General features: G+C 47.9%; 1 protein-coding gene across 1 annotated transcript in view; it reads left to right on the top strand.

The window, feature by feature from the left end:
* Positions 1-17,625, top strand: part of LOC133354416 (substance-P receptor-like) — an 82,118-nt gene that overhangs the window by 45,844 nt on the left and 18,649 nt on the right. The window contains 3 exon segments of the mRNA XM_061571238.1: positions 6,141-6,335; positions 10,313-10,463; positions 11,620-11,816. Of these exon segments, the coding sequence (XP_061427222.1) occupies positions 6,141-6,335; positions 10,313-10,463; positions 11,620-11,816 (543 nt within the window).

Genomic DNA, 17,625 nt, shown 5'->3' with positions numbered 1-17,625 from the left:
CCAATTAGCACGGTCGGCTGCGTACGATGCGAAAGAATGTCGACACACACTGCCGTATCACTGCATGACGGTTTTCATAGTGAGCAGGTGAGCACTGTTAGTGTTGGGTGGATTGCCACTTGGCAAGGATCGTGAGAGGTGGCGGTGGAGGCTTTGCAATATCTTCATCCAGCAGTAGATTGAGTACGGCTGACGATGGGGTGTTGCTAAGGTTTGCTCCTTTGTCACTGGCCACTAGAGTGGCAAGATGCCACTGGTCGTAAGGTGGAAGACCATTGGATAAGGCCGGCTGATTGCTAAAGCGCCTTTCTCTGAACAATCACGTTTGCTGAATGCAGCACGCATTGTTGTAACACATCGTACTGCACGTGTAGCCGTGTTAACCGTCGCGCTCCTAATCAAGTGGAAGATATCGGAGAATTAAGATGTTGCTTTGCTCCTGAATGGGACATTTGATTCCGAGCCGGCTCCCTCGAGACGTAGGGAGTACACACGTGGCACTGTCGTTATATCAGTAACAAATGCTAATCGTGCGAGCGCCATCTCGTGCCGCTGGCTAATCACGTCGGCACGGTCTGTTAAGTAGCTTTGACACAATCGTCTGTAGAGTATTGGGCATGGACTCTTAGAACCGTGGCCCTTTTTGTTGTATAGATTTACATATAAGGGTGTGTGATTGCACGCGTTGCCAAATGTTCCTTTTCATCGTTGTTTTGGGCAAAGTGTCCCAGAGCCTCCCATAACCATCAATGGCAAAATTGGCAATGTGATTTGTTTAGGCTATTTGCCCAAGGAGTAAACCTGGCCCATGACTTGAACATGCTGGAAGCCTTAATTAGAATTCTGTGGAGAGAATATCAGCCCTGGCTTACTTACTACAGGATCTTCTTCTGTATGGCTCATTTCACATTTTAAAAACTATGGACTTCTGATTCATAAACTTTTAATAAAAATGTTTTACCAGGTAAGACCCACTGAGCTATATATCTCTATTTCAGAAGCGACCTGGTCACAAATGATAGCTCAACGAAGTAGCTTATTACGTGGAAACGTATAGCAGCCAACTACTCTAAACGCGTGTTTCTAAATGTAGAGGGGAAAACCGGAGGGCCCGGAGAAAAATCCCCACGACCACAGAGAGAAAGACACGCAAACTCCAAATCTACAGTAGGCGTCAGGAGCAGCGGAGTGTATCGCTGTGATGTTTCCTTCATATTTATCTGTTCTGGATGACCACAGCCGCACGCTACTACTGGAGATTTTTTTTATTTTCCATTTGTACATCAGGTATCCGCATCTGCTGCCATGGTTTGTGCAGATGCGGTTTAGGGTGGACCTTGAGCTTCGTAGAAGATCAAACATTAATGGATCTCCTGCGTTGGGTCTTTCACAAGGTGCTTGTTTGTGAGTTCTTTGGAACTCCATTCAGCTTTCCAAGCTTCATTGTGGGTTGAATTCACATTGATGGGTCCAAAAGGGCGAGCGTTACTTCACGCAATGACGAAGGACGTTATTGAGGTCCTGATGAATGGGAAGGCGACTGTTTTCCTCGATACTACAGGGTCAGTAAAATATACTGCAGTGTATTTCACTGCAGTGTATGATGGCAAAAGGTTGGGAGTGGTGGCACAAGAGATGGCGAGTTGTATTCCAATCAAGGGCAAACATCCTGGTCACCCACCCGCTTCACCAACCCACAATGACCAAAAGGATGATGTATGGTCTCTAACAACCCCCGTGACTGACAACTGAATTTTATTATTTGTGTAAAAAAAGTAAAGGTGCTGCCTTGCAATTGCTTGCTCACCCCACTGTTGCCAGAAGAGTCTCCACTCGTGGGAGCTTTAGAGGCCCCCCCCCCCCCCTCGAGGGCATTTGGCCTACTCTTCCACACTGGCCAGGGAAAACGTGGAAAGTACCCACACACTTTGCCCCACTACACTGCCTGCCAATCCACAAATTGTGGTGTACACATTAATGCTGAATGTGTTATGCACTTTTAAATCTAAACTAAAAACTCATTTCTTTAGAACTGCTTTTTTGTGTTTAGTGTGTTGCTGTCCTCACCCGCACTTCTCATTAGCACGGTTGGCTACGTACGGTGCAAAAGAAATTCAACATACATGCGGTGCGAAAGAAGTTCAACAGGGAAGCCTTCAATCAACTCGCAGCCATTGCTTCAAACTGCCAGCACCAGGAGATTGATGCGAACCGGAGACCTCTGGGAAGTCCAAGTGTGCTGCCCATTACCCACCAGAATGTGACGGGAAACAAAGCGGGTGAGGGATCCTTCAAGGGGAGGCAACGCAACGCGCGCGCGTAAAGAGGCAACCGTGAAGGATGTCACGCAGTGCTCGCTACGATGTCGCTTGCGATTTATCTCCCAGCGAGATGATGCGGTGGCTCTGGCATTGCAGCGATCGGTGGGTGTCATGGGACGAATGCGTTTCCGCACACGCATATGAATTGTGATGGATATAAAGAGAAAAATCTAATTTGGTGGGGCGATTGGATATATATATTTTAACACACACGCTTCGTGACATCCTAACCCTGAGTGACACTTACCACTCCGAAATGCCATCGGGCGGTTTCCCACCCTTGAATCATTTTATGCCATTATGTATGTGACACACATAGTTAGTGCCATTGCAGACGACGGGGGAAACTCTTCGGAACATTGTGTGCGGCAGTGTATAGCATCGAGTGCTGTAGGTACGTGTGTATGTTGAACTTCATTCGCACCGCAGGTAGCCAACCGTTGTAATCGGGAAAGACAACAAACTAAACAAAAAAAAGCAGAAATTAGTTTTCAAACTAGATTTTAAAGTGCATCACTCCAGTGGCTTCCTAATTCCGGAAGGAAGAGCGTTCCAGACAGCCACAGAAGTGTGTCTAAAAGCGCCACGATGCAGTTGACTGTCTTTGTTCAACGGCCCGCCAAAAGTTGCTGTGAGAATGACCAGGAGTTTGCTTGATGGTGGTTTTTTCTCCTCGACGAGATCAGCAGCAAAGTATTGTGGTTCGCTTTGTGGCAAGCACACCAGTGCAGTTCCCCACCCTTTTAATCGTTTGGTGCCTATTACGTATGTGTGACACGCATAGTTCAGTGCCATTACAGACGATAGGGGAACTCTCAGGAAATTGTGTGCTGCGGCGCTCAGCATCCAGCTCTGAAATCAGAGTGAGCGATGGGCTTTGCGGGACCGTGCCATTTACAAACCCAAAATGGCAATCGATGAACTTCCAGATTTAGGAGCACGAGACAATCCCAACTCAGGAGAGGGATCAATTGCGGGCGCACGGAACTGGGAGGTAATAGCGTCAGCAACCACAAGCCATGAACGCACAGGCAGACATCCAAACTCTCAATTTTCACCGGATATTTTCATTAGATTCGGCCAAAGAATAACAGTGCCGTTGGATGGAATGCAAGCAACACACTTGCCACGAATGCTAGATGCTCCATCATTATTATGATGATCATCAGCCGTTGTCAACCCACTGCTGGATGAAGGCCACTCCAAGCGCTGCAAATATCGTAATTCACCTAGCACCTGCACACGAGCTGATTTTATCGCTCCATCTCCCCCAGAGGACGTGCTCTCTCAGACACGTTCCGTTCCTTGACCTGCCGCTCCGTCACTTCTCTTGGCTATCGGCCCCCTCTAGCCATGACGTGGCCCTGCCCAAGCCCCGCTACGTATTTTCTCTCGTCTGTGTGTCCACCACTTTGACTGTCACCACCATTGAATAACGAATGGCCACTCTCTCTTGTGTGTTTGTGAATATGCTACATATGTGGCGTTATGATGCACGTGCATTTCATCCTACAGAGACGACAACTAAAAACATTTCCTCCTTTTACAAAATAATTTATGGCCATTAATCAATCCGTTACTTGAGGAAGGCCATCCCACGCCAACCATGGCGGTTGTTTGACTATACTTCACCGGGCTGGTCAGTGCTGGTCGAGGGCTGAGAGACCCAGGTACAGCTTAGATATCATTCGCCACTGATGGTTCATAGCGCATCGAGCTAACAACTGCACCACCGCTCCACCCCGAGACTGGCTTCATTATACGGGTGCACAAACAAAGCTGAGCCACACAAATATTTTGCATGCAAGGTTAATTAACAAAAATTTACCGTGGGACCATTTGTTGCTGCGCAGGGGGGTTAACTGAGCGTTGCGGAGAGCGCCAACAGCTCCCGCTGATTTGTTTTGTCCCCAGGTTTGAACGCTGTCCCCCCTAATTGATGAAAATCCGTTGTGGTCACAGACTACCGTGCAATTATGTTCCTCGAGTGGCGCTTTCCGCTCGCCACGTCTGGGGCCCGAAGTCGTGTCAAAGAATGACGCACGTGCCGTGGACCGTGTCGATTGGCACCCCCGCGATTTCCCGAGATTTTTGTTGTTGTTTTTGTTGCATACTCGAAATGAAGGACGTGGGCAGGTGCTCCAAATCGAGGGCAAACACATCTATTGTGGTAATCTGTAAAATGCAACAGCACGTATGTCACACACAGCAATTTTCAACCGAGTCGCCATTAACCACGTGACTGGTGTACAGGTCAGGTTACTCAATAACCCTGCCAGCCACCTACAGGCCCGACTCAGTATCGCATGCTGGTGTACACACGTGCATTGATGTACTGCACAGCACATAAGGACCTTCACAAACTACTCTTTGGTAATTTCGGTAAAGTCACGTAAAAAATAAAAAAAAATTATAGACTACGACGTTTCGGTGGCAACACAAGCAACCATCATCAGGTAAGAATGAATGATAAAACACAGACACGGGAACAGCATAAGCAGACACACATGCAGAGAGAGACACACACAAACATACGCCAAGCGAGACACACAATCGGTGTGTCTTTGTGTGTGTGAGCAAGACACACACTCTAGAGAAACCCCTAGAGCAGGGGTCGGGAACCTTTTTGACTGGGAGAGCCATAAAAGCCAAATATTTCAAAATATATTTCATTGAGAGCCATATAGTATTTTTAACGTATAATAAATTAAATATGTCTTACTTTTACTGCGACGTCTGGTGCTGCATAGTTTTGCTGATGGCCTTGTAGTCTGGTGCATACGTGGTGAGGTTGAGCTTCATGCAGGCGTGACCCGTGAAATTTATCTTCAAAACTAATTTCTGTTCACTTTAAAATGACACAGTATTATTAAGTAATATCACAAGTATTTTAAAATCAGTTCCAAACAGATTTTTTTAAAATTATTTTTTCAACTCAAAATTGTCTGGGAGCCATATGCCGTCACTGGAAGAGCCATATATGGCTCGCGAGCCATAGGTTCTCGACCGCTGCCCTAGAGGGTGTTTAGCCTTCTCTTCCAAGCTATCCAGACGTCAAGGAAGAGGTGCGAGTGCCCACACTTTACCCCAACCGCACGCAACTTGCCGACTGACTAAACTGTGGTGGAACCCCCACTCGCACTGCTGGGTTGATCAGAGGCGGTGGGCATTTAAGAAACTTGCAACCATCGTTTCAACTGCCTCTACGGGAGATGGAATCGAACCGGCGACCTCTGGGAAGCAAGTTCAGTGTGCTGCTAACCGTTGCACCCTCTGTGGCAGCATCCGTACATTAAAGTTCTAATTTTGTACTGACGATGATGCTTCCCCTATTCCTGACAGCAGCAATGTACACACGTGACAAACTGCCGGATGGACAGAATGCACTCTCTCATTGAGGGCCTTCTGCTCGCAGTAGCATGAGCCAGCAATTGCAAGGTTGCACCTTTACCTTGTACAGTCTCTTCTCCTATAACGCGGTAGCTGCCTTCCTGAAGAACGGCGCGTTGTGGAAAAATCGCGTTATAATAAATAATATAGGGTAAAGCACAGTCTGTGATAACACGTGAGATGCGTATGCAGACTGGACAAAGACTGAAGTGCGTGGGTAGCATCTAGAAGCATCCAGCAGTATCCCGCCTTGTGTGATGCTACGCCGAGGCAGCCATACGACCGCTTACTCCTACTCACACGACGCAGTTCTGTTCAATTCGCATGCGCGTTATAAGAAATGTGTTCCCTAATACATTAATCGCGCTGGGTCCATTTCGCGTTCTGAAAACAGATAGACTGTACGCTTTTCCCTCTCTCTCTCCCCAGGTACATGGCGATAATCCACCCGCTGCGGCCACGACTCTCGGCCTTCGCCACCAAGGTCCTGATCGGCATCATCTGGCTGCTGGCCGTAGTGCTCGCATTTCCCTTCTTTTACTACTCGGAGGTGGCTGACAGCCATGGCCGCTTTATCTGCTACATCTCCTTCCCCAAAGACGATCACGTGAACCTCAAACTTGTGTCCGTTCCTTTTTCTCTCCTCTTGCTTACTGACGCACCGCACGCGTACGCACGTACGCGCGTACGTGTGCACGTGTGTACCTATGCACGTACGCGCGTACGTGCGTAGGTACACGCGTGCAAACGGATGCTGCCGTGGTGCAATGGTTAGCGGCGCTCCCCTGCGATGCGGAGGTTCGATTCGATCTCCCGGCGTGGCAGTAAAAACCACGCCGCAAGTTTCTTAAAGCCACCGCTGCCGCCTCTGTCCACCCTACAGTACACGTGGGTGCAGCACAGTTAGTTAATCGGCAGGTCGTGTGTGGTGGTGGGGTAAGGTATGATTGCTACTACCTCGAGCCAAGACGTCTGGCCAGCCTGCAAGAGTAGGCCAAATGCCTGTGAGAGACTCTCTAGAGCTCTCGCCTAGTAGAGGCTCTTTCGCCAGCAGTGACGTGGGCAATAAATTACAGGGCTGCACCCTTTACCAGCTTTCCCTTAACAAACTTCCTGAGCCTATGAGCCGCAATGTTCACATGACTATGAACCACAAGGCACACACGACATCGTTTCCAACTCCTTAGAGCGGAGAGCCACCAAACGCTCTAGAAAGACCTTCAAACATTCCACTAGACACTTTACGCAGTGCTACACAGCATGAACTGATTGATGCAGGATCCTAAATACAAACCTGACATCGTGTAACTAGACACTTTACCAAGTGTCACAAAGAGCGAACTGATAAAGGACCCTTAATGCAGACCTGAAATCGCTCCTACATCCGCATCTTGTCCTCATCCCAAACAGTGGCCAGATTTGTCCACTTTCACAAAATGTTGTTGCTAGGGAAACCCAAAAGGTCGCTTAGGTCTAGCGATGGCAGAATCGCTGATTTGGCAACGCGGGACACACACCGCTGTGTGTTGATGCCACCGGTTAAATTCTCGCTTCCCCCCTTTCCGGCGTTAATTTCCTTCGAATTTAAATTAAAGGACATTTTCAGAGCACAAATTGACCTCGAAATTGTGGGGGAGCTCAGGAAGATGCAATAACCACTTGCCAAACATGTATGAAATCGCTGCACAATTCTAGACAGCAATTTCCCGTGATCGTTTCACTACACCCCACAGAAAATATCACAGCCGTGATGATATTTAATGCCTCTAAATGGCAGATATACATGATACTAATCATAAAAAAAAATTGCATCCCTTTGTGCAATCTCTGTTGGATGAAGATATCCCCCATGCCTTGTAATTCATGTTGCGTGGGCAGGGGGTTGACCATACTTCTCCAACCTGGTTCGTCCAGGGATGGTGAAGGAGGACTGATTGTGGACTTATTCGGATATAACTCGCCGCTAGTGTTAACCGTGGTTAGCAATCAAACGCATGGCACCAAGTTGATAGCGAATTGCGTTCACCATTGTGCCACCCCAAAATTGTATTTCTTGCACCAATTAAACTGGAAGGATGCACGTTCAAAGTCTCACGTGTGGATTATATTTGTTTTATGGTATGAGGATAGAGAAGTCGTCACCTTCTTGCTCTTTGTACTGTGAGATCAGACTTTTCAGTCCAAGTTTTACGAGAGCCAATTGCAGCCCTTACATCTCTTGCTCACACGACTGAAAATAGAAGGGACTCCAACAGCGATTATATTTGGCCTACTCCTCAACGGAACTATATGCCTACGAAGAATTGGGAGCACCGACACTTTACCCCACCATCACGCGCGTGGGGAACACATTTGTGCTGCTGAGTGGACAGAGGCAGCCGGGATATTGAACCAGTGACCTCTGGATTCAAAACCCAGTGTGCCGATCATGACACCACGGTAGCATCCAGAAGATCATGAGACCGTTTAAATGACATATTCCAAAACAATTATTTCAAGTTGATTTATTGGTTCGTGACCGGTGCCTGTTGTACAGATATTGTGGCTGAAACTAAACAATGAACCTATTTTTAAAAATACTTTTTTTACGATTTAATTATGTTTTTGTTAACCAGGTAACGCCCACTGAGCTATAGCTCTTTTTCAGAAGAGACCTGGCCACGAATTATAGCTCAACGAAGTGGCTTTTTCACGTGGAAATGTATAACAGCCAAATACTCTCAACGCATGTTTCTAAATGTGGAGGGAATAACCGGAAAACCCAGAAAAAATCCACACAATCACGGGGAAAACAAGCAAAAACTCCATATATACAGGCGTCAGGGTCACGATTTAACTCACAACCTCCTGTATACCAGGCGAGGTAGTTAACACCTTGCCACCATGGCACACAAGCACTATAGATGCTTAGAAAATATGGCATTTGCTGGGAATTGTATGTTAAAAGCCCTGTTATTTCCTTTCCCAAGAGGTGCCAAATTTGTATGAATGTCATAACTCAAAAGAGAAGCACACATCATAGTCTAACCTATTATAATCACGTAGGTCTCCCTTACAAAGGATATTGCATCTCGTTAATAATAAATTGAGAAAATGACCTTAAAACCAGGCTGTTAACTCAACCTGCTAGAATAACTATTCTCTGGCCACCATAACTTGCTATAGATTCGTAACATTTGAATTGATCACATTTCACGTCATCATTACTTCGACGTGTGTCCAGATTATCTGCTTATATCGAGTGACCAGCCCGGCCTCCAACAAGCTGTCTTGAGCGGCAGCATGAATTTGGCAGCTGGGGCACAACTTGAAGCAATAGCCGGGCGGTGGTGGTGGCTATGCATGTGGCCTGTAATCCAGCACCGTGGAGCGGCGAGGGTTGGTGCCTCGCATAGATGTTGTGAACCTCCCTTCCCGTAGGCCTCGAGGAGGTGTCATACCCTGGCAGTGCAGAAAAAACGTGGACTCCCCCTGTTTTGTTTGTATGGGATAGAGCGTTTCTCCCTCGCATACGTTTGGTTTCTCCGGGCACTCCGCATTCTTCCCACACGTGAACACACATGAATTAACCAATAACACCTTCATACGTAGAGGACCGCAGAGGTTGGGCAATTGTTTGCACCGGCTCACGGCGGAGACTGCGTTCCCCGCTTGTCTGCGGTTCATCGCACCTCTGAATCATTCTCTCACTACGAGAGTGAGCGAATACCGCGCGGCACATTACAAGTTCAAAACATATTATTATACATTAATATTATTCAATATAAATCGACGACTAGGATCGGGGGTCCAAGTGAGCGCTTACCATCGCTGTTGAACATAAATTAGCATAAATATGTAGGGGCTGAGCGTCTTTAATTGTCGTTTTCAGTCAGCTGTAACTTCGTATTTTATGTGTGTATGTTGAACATACGTAGCCAACCTTGCTCATCAGAGGTGCGGAGGGTAGAGGAACGAAAAACTAAACACAAAAACTTCCCACTTCGCACAGGTTGGTCGACCAGTTGAGTCATTGCACCGATGATCGGTCAAGTAATTTGACTAAGAGCGTCACCTTGTGGCGAGGTAGTCAACAAGTAGTTGTATGGGTAGGCATGCCCCCCCCCCCCCCCATCGCCATAGGAATGTGGAATTTCCATCACTGTGACTCAGGGCTGTAAACAGGATATGAGCACCAATACCTCAAAGCTCATGTGAGCAGGACATCACTGGCCTAATTAGATAGCTCAGCTCCACGTGCAAAACATCGCCTCACTAAATAAAAAAGCAAGCGATACACCCCCTCCAACTCCGTGTCCCTCCACACCAAAAGAAATCTCATTATTTTGACACATCCCATCAGCCACAGGGCCTTCTGGGAGTGCATCATTTCAGCAGCAGTGGGGTCCAGAAAAGAAAAAGAAAAACTTAATCTGGACCATTTTTTTTTGCGTTTCATTGATTGAGTCGCTCGAGTTCCCCGCAACGACACCGGCGATTGTTTCGCGTTAAACACCACCGTGAGGAATTGATGCCTTATTATTGTTGCTGCTGCTGCTGCTGCTGTGCATTTGTCGGTGGCGATGTTGGCGCTGCCCCCCCCTCCACCCACCACCCCCCAGGAACCAGATCGTGGTGGTTGTGTTGGTGTACCTGCTGCCGCTCGTGGCCATGGCGGTGGCGTACACGATCGTGGGCATCACCCTGTGGGGCAGCGAGATCCCCGGCGACACGGGGGACAAGTACCACGAGCAGCTGCGGGCCAAGCGCAAGGTGATGGAGTTGGGGCGAGCGGGGAGGGGGGGGGGGACGAGAGGAACAACCATCCCGATATAGGACCCCAAAGCTTGGGCAATTTGTTGCTAGCGCCGCCAGTTCTCGCTGCCATATCTCGCGCACCTCTTGCGTGAAAACTAACTAACTAGTTATTTGACCAGGTAAGGCCCACAGAGCTATATAGCTCTTCTCAGAATATGAACTTCTGCAGTCGCGAAAGCTTTAAATCGAAATTTAAATCGAAATTTAAATTAGGGTAAGAACAAACGCAAGTTTGAAACATCGCAGACATCGACTTGAAAGTTAGGAATGGTGAATTGGGTTTGGGCAGAACAATGGAGTGGAAGGGCACATTCTCGACACGATTTTCACTCTGAATGTGGAGCAATGTATGGAGCTCGTGCACCGGAGCAAAGTGGATTACATCGCAAAGGTCGCGAGAGATGACAATGTCCTTAAGAGGTCTTCATCCAGTGGTGGATAGATCAAGGTTGATGATAACGACGAACTTACAATGATGAACATGATGCATTCTGTATTTGGCTGATGCTGTTTGGGACATTGTGCATTCTAAATGTCACGATGATGCAAGCAACGTGATGTCCTTATTGTCTTCCACGTATAAATATACAAAATATTGTTTCGTCCATCAGCCTCTTGGCTTTCAAGACCAATGTTATAGGCTGATAGATGGACTGATATATAATTGTCCTCATATGTAGAGATAGAGAATGGTGTTCTGCCTATTTTTTTTTCAACTTATAATTATCCAAATTGATATTGAACCGTCAAGGTTGGTACATCGATCAAGCGAGTGGCTCACAATCAGAAGGTTGCGTGTTTACATCCTGTTTGGGGATTGGGGATTGGGGCGGACTCAGCCCATCATCCCATCTGGCATCTATAAATTAAGTACCAACTTGTGGGGGAAATCAACAGCAGATGCCCTATTCGTGGACTACCCCTCGCTATGTGACTACAGAACGTCCACCATTGCTAAGGGCAACGAATGGGGAAACACCGATGCCTCAATGCTCATCATTTAAGCAACAAAAAATCACTCCCAATTATGCGTGTGTGTATTTATATTTTTACGTAACACTCCATGGCTGCGTGTGCTGCGCTTGCGGTCACCGCGTCGCTTTGTTGACAGGTGGTGAAGATGATGATCGTGGTCGTGTGCACGTTCGCCATCTGCTGGCTGCCCTACCACGTCTACTTTCTGGTCTACGGGATCGACAGTGAACTCTTCCAGTGGAAGTACATTCAGCAGGTGTACCTGGCCGTGTTCTGGCTCGCAATGAGCTGCTCCATGTACAACCCCATCATCTACTGCTGCCTCAACAACAGGTGAGGTACCCACCCCCCCCCCGCCTCCCTCTCTCTCTATCTCGATGCCATGACGAAGTGTGTTTTTTTTGGGGGAGTTGGATCGTGCAAATATAGAATGTGTGTCATTAAAACCCGCCGCCACCGCCCGACGCAGGAAATTGGTCAGGTTTGTCATGTGAACAAAACTCCACCGATCGGTTGATGCTTCAGCACACACTGGTTTGTTGGAGAGTATAACCCACAGCATTTACAATTCGAATACGACGTTTCGCTGGTGATATATAAACGTGTCGTTAAACCCGCCACCACCCGACACAGCCAATTAGTAAGGGGTTTGTCACGTAAACAGAACGTGGCCAATTCGTAACTAGTACAGCACACCGGTGTGTTGGAGAGCAAAGCCACAAGATTTACTCAGATTGTAAATGTTGTGACTTTCCATCACCTCGCTTGACTTCATTACGTCCGAGTCCAATATGCAGTGCTGCATATGTACGACACAACAAGGGGGTGATGATGATGCTAAAGAGGTCAGCTGTTTGGGCCAGCTGCTACCTTCACAGGCACGTTCAGTGTCCACAGCGACGATGAGAGGAGGCAGGTGGGCGATGGCTTCCACAGTGCAGCGTTAAATCCAGGGGTCGCTCCCCGACGTTGCATTTCAATACCGAAGGCGAGAAAGAGTCTCTGTCTTTTTTGTTTCATTATGTACGAGAAAAAGTCCCTTGGTAACTCGTGGGTCAACACCACCTGCTGCATTAGCAATAACAGTCCGGTATTAGACTGGCAGATTTGATTTCCCCGGTACACACCACAATGACAACGATAATAATTATAATAACACTTTACCCAGAATTTCAAAACCCAAATCGCTGGCAATTACAAACCGCCACACTCATACCCGTTGTGAAACGCAACTCATTTCTCGCGCACTGATGAAAAGATTTTTCTTGTCGGTCGGGGGTGATTATATTTGCCGGCAATTTGTTGGCGCATATTGAGTCATTTGAGAGAGAATTCAAGTGCGCGAAGGTTCGTGCGTAATTGCCGTTACCATGAACGATGCGGTTTCTGAGCGGATGCCGCGAGCGTGACGGTGGCGCAATGTTGACTGCCTCGCCTGGTCTACAGGAGGTCGTGGGTTCGATCGCTTCCCTGATGCCGGCTGCTATATATTTGGAGTTTGCATGTTCCCCTCGTGATCGCGTGGATTTTTCTCTGGGTCCTCTGGTTTTTAGCTCCACAGTTAGAATCGATGTGCGTTTAGCGTAGTTGGCTGCTATATATCTCCACGTGATAAGCCACTTCGTTGAGCTATCGTTTTTGGCCAGGTTGTTTAGGAAAAAGAGCTACACAGCTCAGTGGCCCGTACCTGGTGAAGTTAAAATACGTTTTAGTTTAAATAAGCTTCTTTCTCACTCACATGCAAACAAACGCTCTCGGGGCGTCCATGGATTGTACTGCTCGCGATCAACTCGCTTTGTACCCGATTGACCGATGTCGCAGCGGCTAGTACACCGGACCTGCAAGCCAGAGGTCACAGTTCAAACAGTGGGGCAGGCTTAGTCAATGCCTCCCCTGGTGCTCTCTGTCCACCCAGCAATATAAATGGGTGCGCCACAGTGCAGCGGCTACCGATCGACCGGCAGGCCTGCGTTTGGTGGCGTAAAGCCTGGATCTTCCCCCGTCTCGCCCGAGACGCCTGTGGCCGGCGTGGTAGAGAACGACCAAATGTCCTCTCCCGCGAGGGCCTCTTCAAGAGCTCCCTCTAGTCCAGTTGTCGGCAATCCTGCGGATCCGGAGCCGCGTGCGAGCTCTTCGAGGACTGTTTCGCGGCTCCCGACACGGTGATTGCAAAGTAAAAAGAAACCCTCCGAATTATTTTCAATAAATGGTGAACGTCTAAGAGACCGACAATGGTTTGTAATGCCGCATAACAAATCATTGCAATGCGGCAATTACAAATCATTGTGATGCAGTAATTGCAAATCACTGTGTGCATGTGCTGTTCTTAAAATGGTGCTTACAAAAATTGTGCTTTGATGTTAGTGCCGTCTCGTATCCACATACACCACGGCTCTCCAATTTAGTCTTTTACCGGATTCGAAGAGAAAATGGCTCTTCTTGTTGTTTTGGGTTGCCAACCCCTGGTCTCGTTGAAGCCCTTTTCCTTTCTTCCTCCAGGCAGTGGTGTGACCACGTCCTTGCAGGGGCTGTGCGTTCCTGAAAGGTGTGACGACGTAGCTGTCATCCCATACGCTTTACCCGTATTCTTGTACAGGGAAATTCCGTTTTCAGGTCCATACGTCATACAGCCGTTTCAATATGGGCAATTTTTTTTGTCTATTTGTTTGTTTTTCTCCCTTGTGAATTGACTTTGTAGGATGAACGTTGCGATTTCTAAGAGCACAGGGTGATCAATAGGGTCTGAATTGGTCTGTAATACGGTAGGGCACTGATAAGAGGTTGACAGGCATGCGACGACGAATATCGAAACGACGTCAATCAAAGCGATTCACGGGGTAGGTGGTGGAGGCGACGGATAACGATCATGGATGGACGATGCTGTCAGCGACGCGAGTGTGTGTAAGGTTGAGACGACGAAAATCGGGTGGCGGTGTTCATCATGAAGTGGCGGCGTATTTTGGAAACGACGCAAAAGGGGCGGGATGCCTAAATCGGGTTGTTACTGTGCCACGCGTCGGCAACCAAAATAAGAAGAAGAGACATTTTTTCTCGAAATATTTTTGGGTTAAAAAAAAAAACCTCATTATTTCAAGAGCCGCAACGCATGTGAATAACGTCACGAAGCAGCCCTTAAACTTGCCGCACGCGGATCCGGAGCGGATTTCGCCGATGCCTTGCTCACCCCTTTTCCCTGATTAACATTGTGGAACAACTGCTCGGGAACACCGCGCACTGGAGCACTTCGCGGTGAAGTCGCGCCATGCCAGCGTGCGGCTGTTACGTGGCTCACGGGAGTAGAACACGCCGATGTTAACTACCTCGCCTGGTACACAGGAGGTCGTGGATTCGATCCCGACCTGGTGCCTGTGTGTTTGGACTTTGCACGTTCTGCCCGTGGTCGCGTGAATTGTCACTCCGATTTTTTCCTCCCACATTAAGAATCAACATGCGTTTAGGGTATTTGGCTGCAATGAAGAAATAATATCCACATAAGGCACTTCATTGAGCTCTCATTTGTGACAGGCAGGTCGCTTCCGAAAAAGACCTCTGTAGCTCAACGGGCCTTACCTGGTAAAGTAAAACATATTTTGTTTCGTAGTTAAGTGGACGCCACTGTTTGTGCTGCGTGCGCTTCCTCTACGCTCCTGCAAAATAGATCGCTCGTTGTGTGAAACCACGGGGGGAGTTCACATTGAGAAGGGAAACGCTGTGCCGTTGGGTTTTTTGCCACGGGCCAAGTAATTAATACGTTATTCAAATTGTATTACACAAATTTCCTTTTGCCCGTGTTTACATCGTCTGCGTGTTGAGTCATCGCCTGCGTCTATTCGTAGGCGACCTGCGGAGCTCGAGTCGACGCTTAGCGCCGCGGGTTTCATTGTCCCTGTTCCTTGGCTTCGCTCTCCCGCGATGCTGGCGGGGGCCACGGCCGTCAGGCCGCATCCACTGCACAAACCATGTCAGCGGCAGATGCGTTTACTTGATGACACACAAACGGAAATATTAAAACGCTCTCCGGTCAGTTGTGTGACCGTGGTCACCCAAGACGGACCCGATAAACATGTAACGACCACAATGCCCAATTCACAAATAGAGAGGAGGCATGCGCACAGTGATGATACACTCCACTACTCCTGATTCTATTACCTAAACTAAGCATTTTTTTGTTTAACCAGGTAAGACCTACTGACCTATAGAGCTCTTTTGCAGAAGTGGCCTGGCCACAAATGACAGCTCATAGAAGTGGCTCATCATCATGTAGGCATTTAGAACAGCCAAATACTCTCAACAACATGTTTCTATCATATACAACAGGTGTCAGGGTCGGGATCGAACCCACGACCTCCTGTATACCAAGCGAGGTAGTTAACATCTCGTTACTGTTGCGCCCGACTGTGGGACCTCTGCAAAATTATAATTGTTGCTCTGCATTAATATCAACCGTGGAAAGAATAATGTCGTTTTCTTAGTCTAATCATCTAATTGTCTTTGGAGAGTCAAATATTCAGTCAACTGCTTCGGTCTGCGATTGGGCCGCACGTTGCAGTCACCATGGCTTTGACGATTTCAATCCACTCGCGGGCCATCGTCGGAGAAAAAATAGAAATGCTTAGTTGACAAAAACCTCCCATCGCTCGTTCCGCACGACATTTTAACGCCGCTCACCGCGTTCGATGTGACGCGTTGCCGTTTGACACAGCGCGCGTTGATCTCGGGGGTGTGAATACGCATCCTTCCCAATGTGTACTCGCGCGGGCCATTTGCTTTTAATCCGGTTTCCTTTTGACAGAAGGCATTACAAATAGGGACACTTTGCGCATGTTTATGCTTTGAGGGAAAAATCCTCTCTGCCTTTGACTCTCTCATTCTCAGACAGCTGATTATGTGGTTACATCAGTTCCATGCACCAATGTACTCTGATGCGGAAGGCTCTTAAGCAGAGCCTGCAGACCCCTGAGAAACTGAAGCCACCATTATCAATCAATCTTTATTTAATCCACACCAATCAATATTTGATACGCTACATTATAGATTAGAGGATGAGACACCGCATCTTTGAAAGGAGTTGCTTGATACATTAATGCACAGCATATGTAAACAGTTGGGGAGCAGCAGAAACAGTGGGTTTGGGGCGCATGGTGCGACGAGCCCGTTGACAGGAGTTTGATTCCTGGCCGCGGTTAACGTCGGTGGCGAGTGATAGCTTCAGCGATGCTGGGCCACCCCTGCTCCATTCCGCAGTGACCAGCGTGGTGATGTATGGTGGAACAATTCCTCCCATGCCTGACACGACATCTGGGGATACCTTCATCCGGCGGCGGTATAAACAACGACAGAAAATTACCATCGTCGTCATGGTCATCGTCATTTTATTATGTTAAGGGAACGGTGTTAATCTGGAATTTTCGTATCTTACAAGTTATTTGCACTGTCGCGTACTGTTATAATCTATTGCGCGAAACCGTTCTCTCTTGGTGATACAGAACGACGCGACGCCACAGTGCAAGGGTGTGTCAATTGCAATCGTTCGCTCCGACTGTCGTACGGTAACGGCAGGATTTAGCTTCCTCCTGCGTGGCAACTCCCGTCGTTACGATGCGCTACTTGGGCACGGGCACTTCCTGATCCCCGTGCTACGGACCTAGATGATTCGTGGTGCCAGGTTTTTTGCGTGGCACAGAGGAGCCCGGTTTGACTCTGCGGTCTCCGCAGCAATGCGGCTCGTCGCTAGGACGCCTCTCACCACGATCGGCGATCCCGCGGTGAAAGAGAGACGCTAGCACGTCCGCTTGCCGAATGTTGAAATGCTAAAAAAATAAAACCCCCTGAGATATCGTGGCATGAAGGATATCTCACAGTGATGGAAGAGGACTGTGTGCAAACGCGTCGTCTTGAGTGGGGCATTATTTAAGAATAGGTTTTACCCTTTCTGGCAATAAAACAGGTGTGAAGATGTTTAAACACCAAACAGAAACCTTTTGCAAGGAATCATGGCTACATTAACCACACTTGTGGTGAACTTGCAAACAAAAAAACATGCTCTGGTAGTATATGAAACTGATTGGTCCACACCAGAGACGCCAAAAGGCGAACAGCACAAAGACAATGCTACTATCAGGGCATTTATAGCTCGGGGTTA

The sequence above is a fragment of the Lethenteron reissneri genome, chromosome 47 (genome assembly GCF_015708825.2).
Source record: "Lethenteron reissneri isolate LAM-NWPU_2019-01 chromosome 47, ASM1570882v1, whole genome shotgun sequence".
Taxonomy (NCBI): domain Eukaryota; kingdom Metazoa; phylum Chordata; class Hyperoartia; order Petromyzontiformes; family Petromyzontidae; genus Lethenteron; species Lethenteron reissneri.
This window is presented reverse-complemented; position numbering and strand designations above follow the sequence as displayed.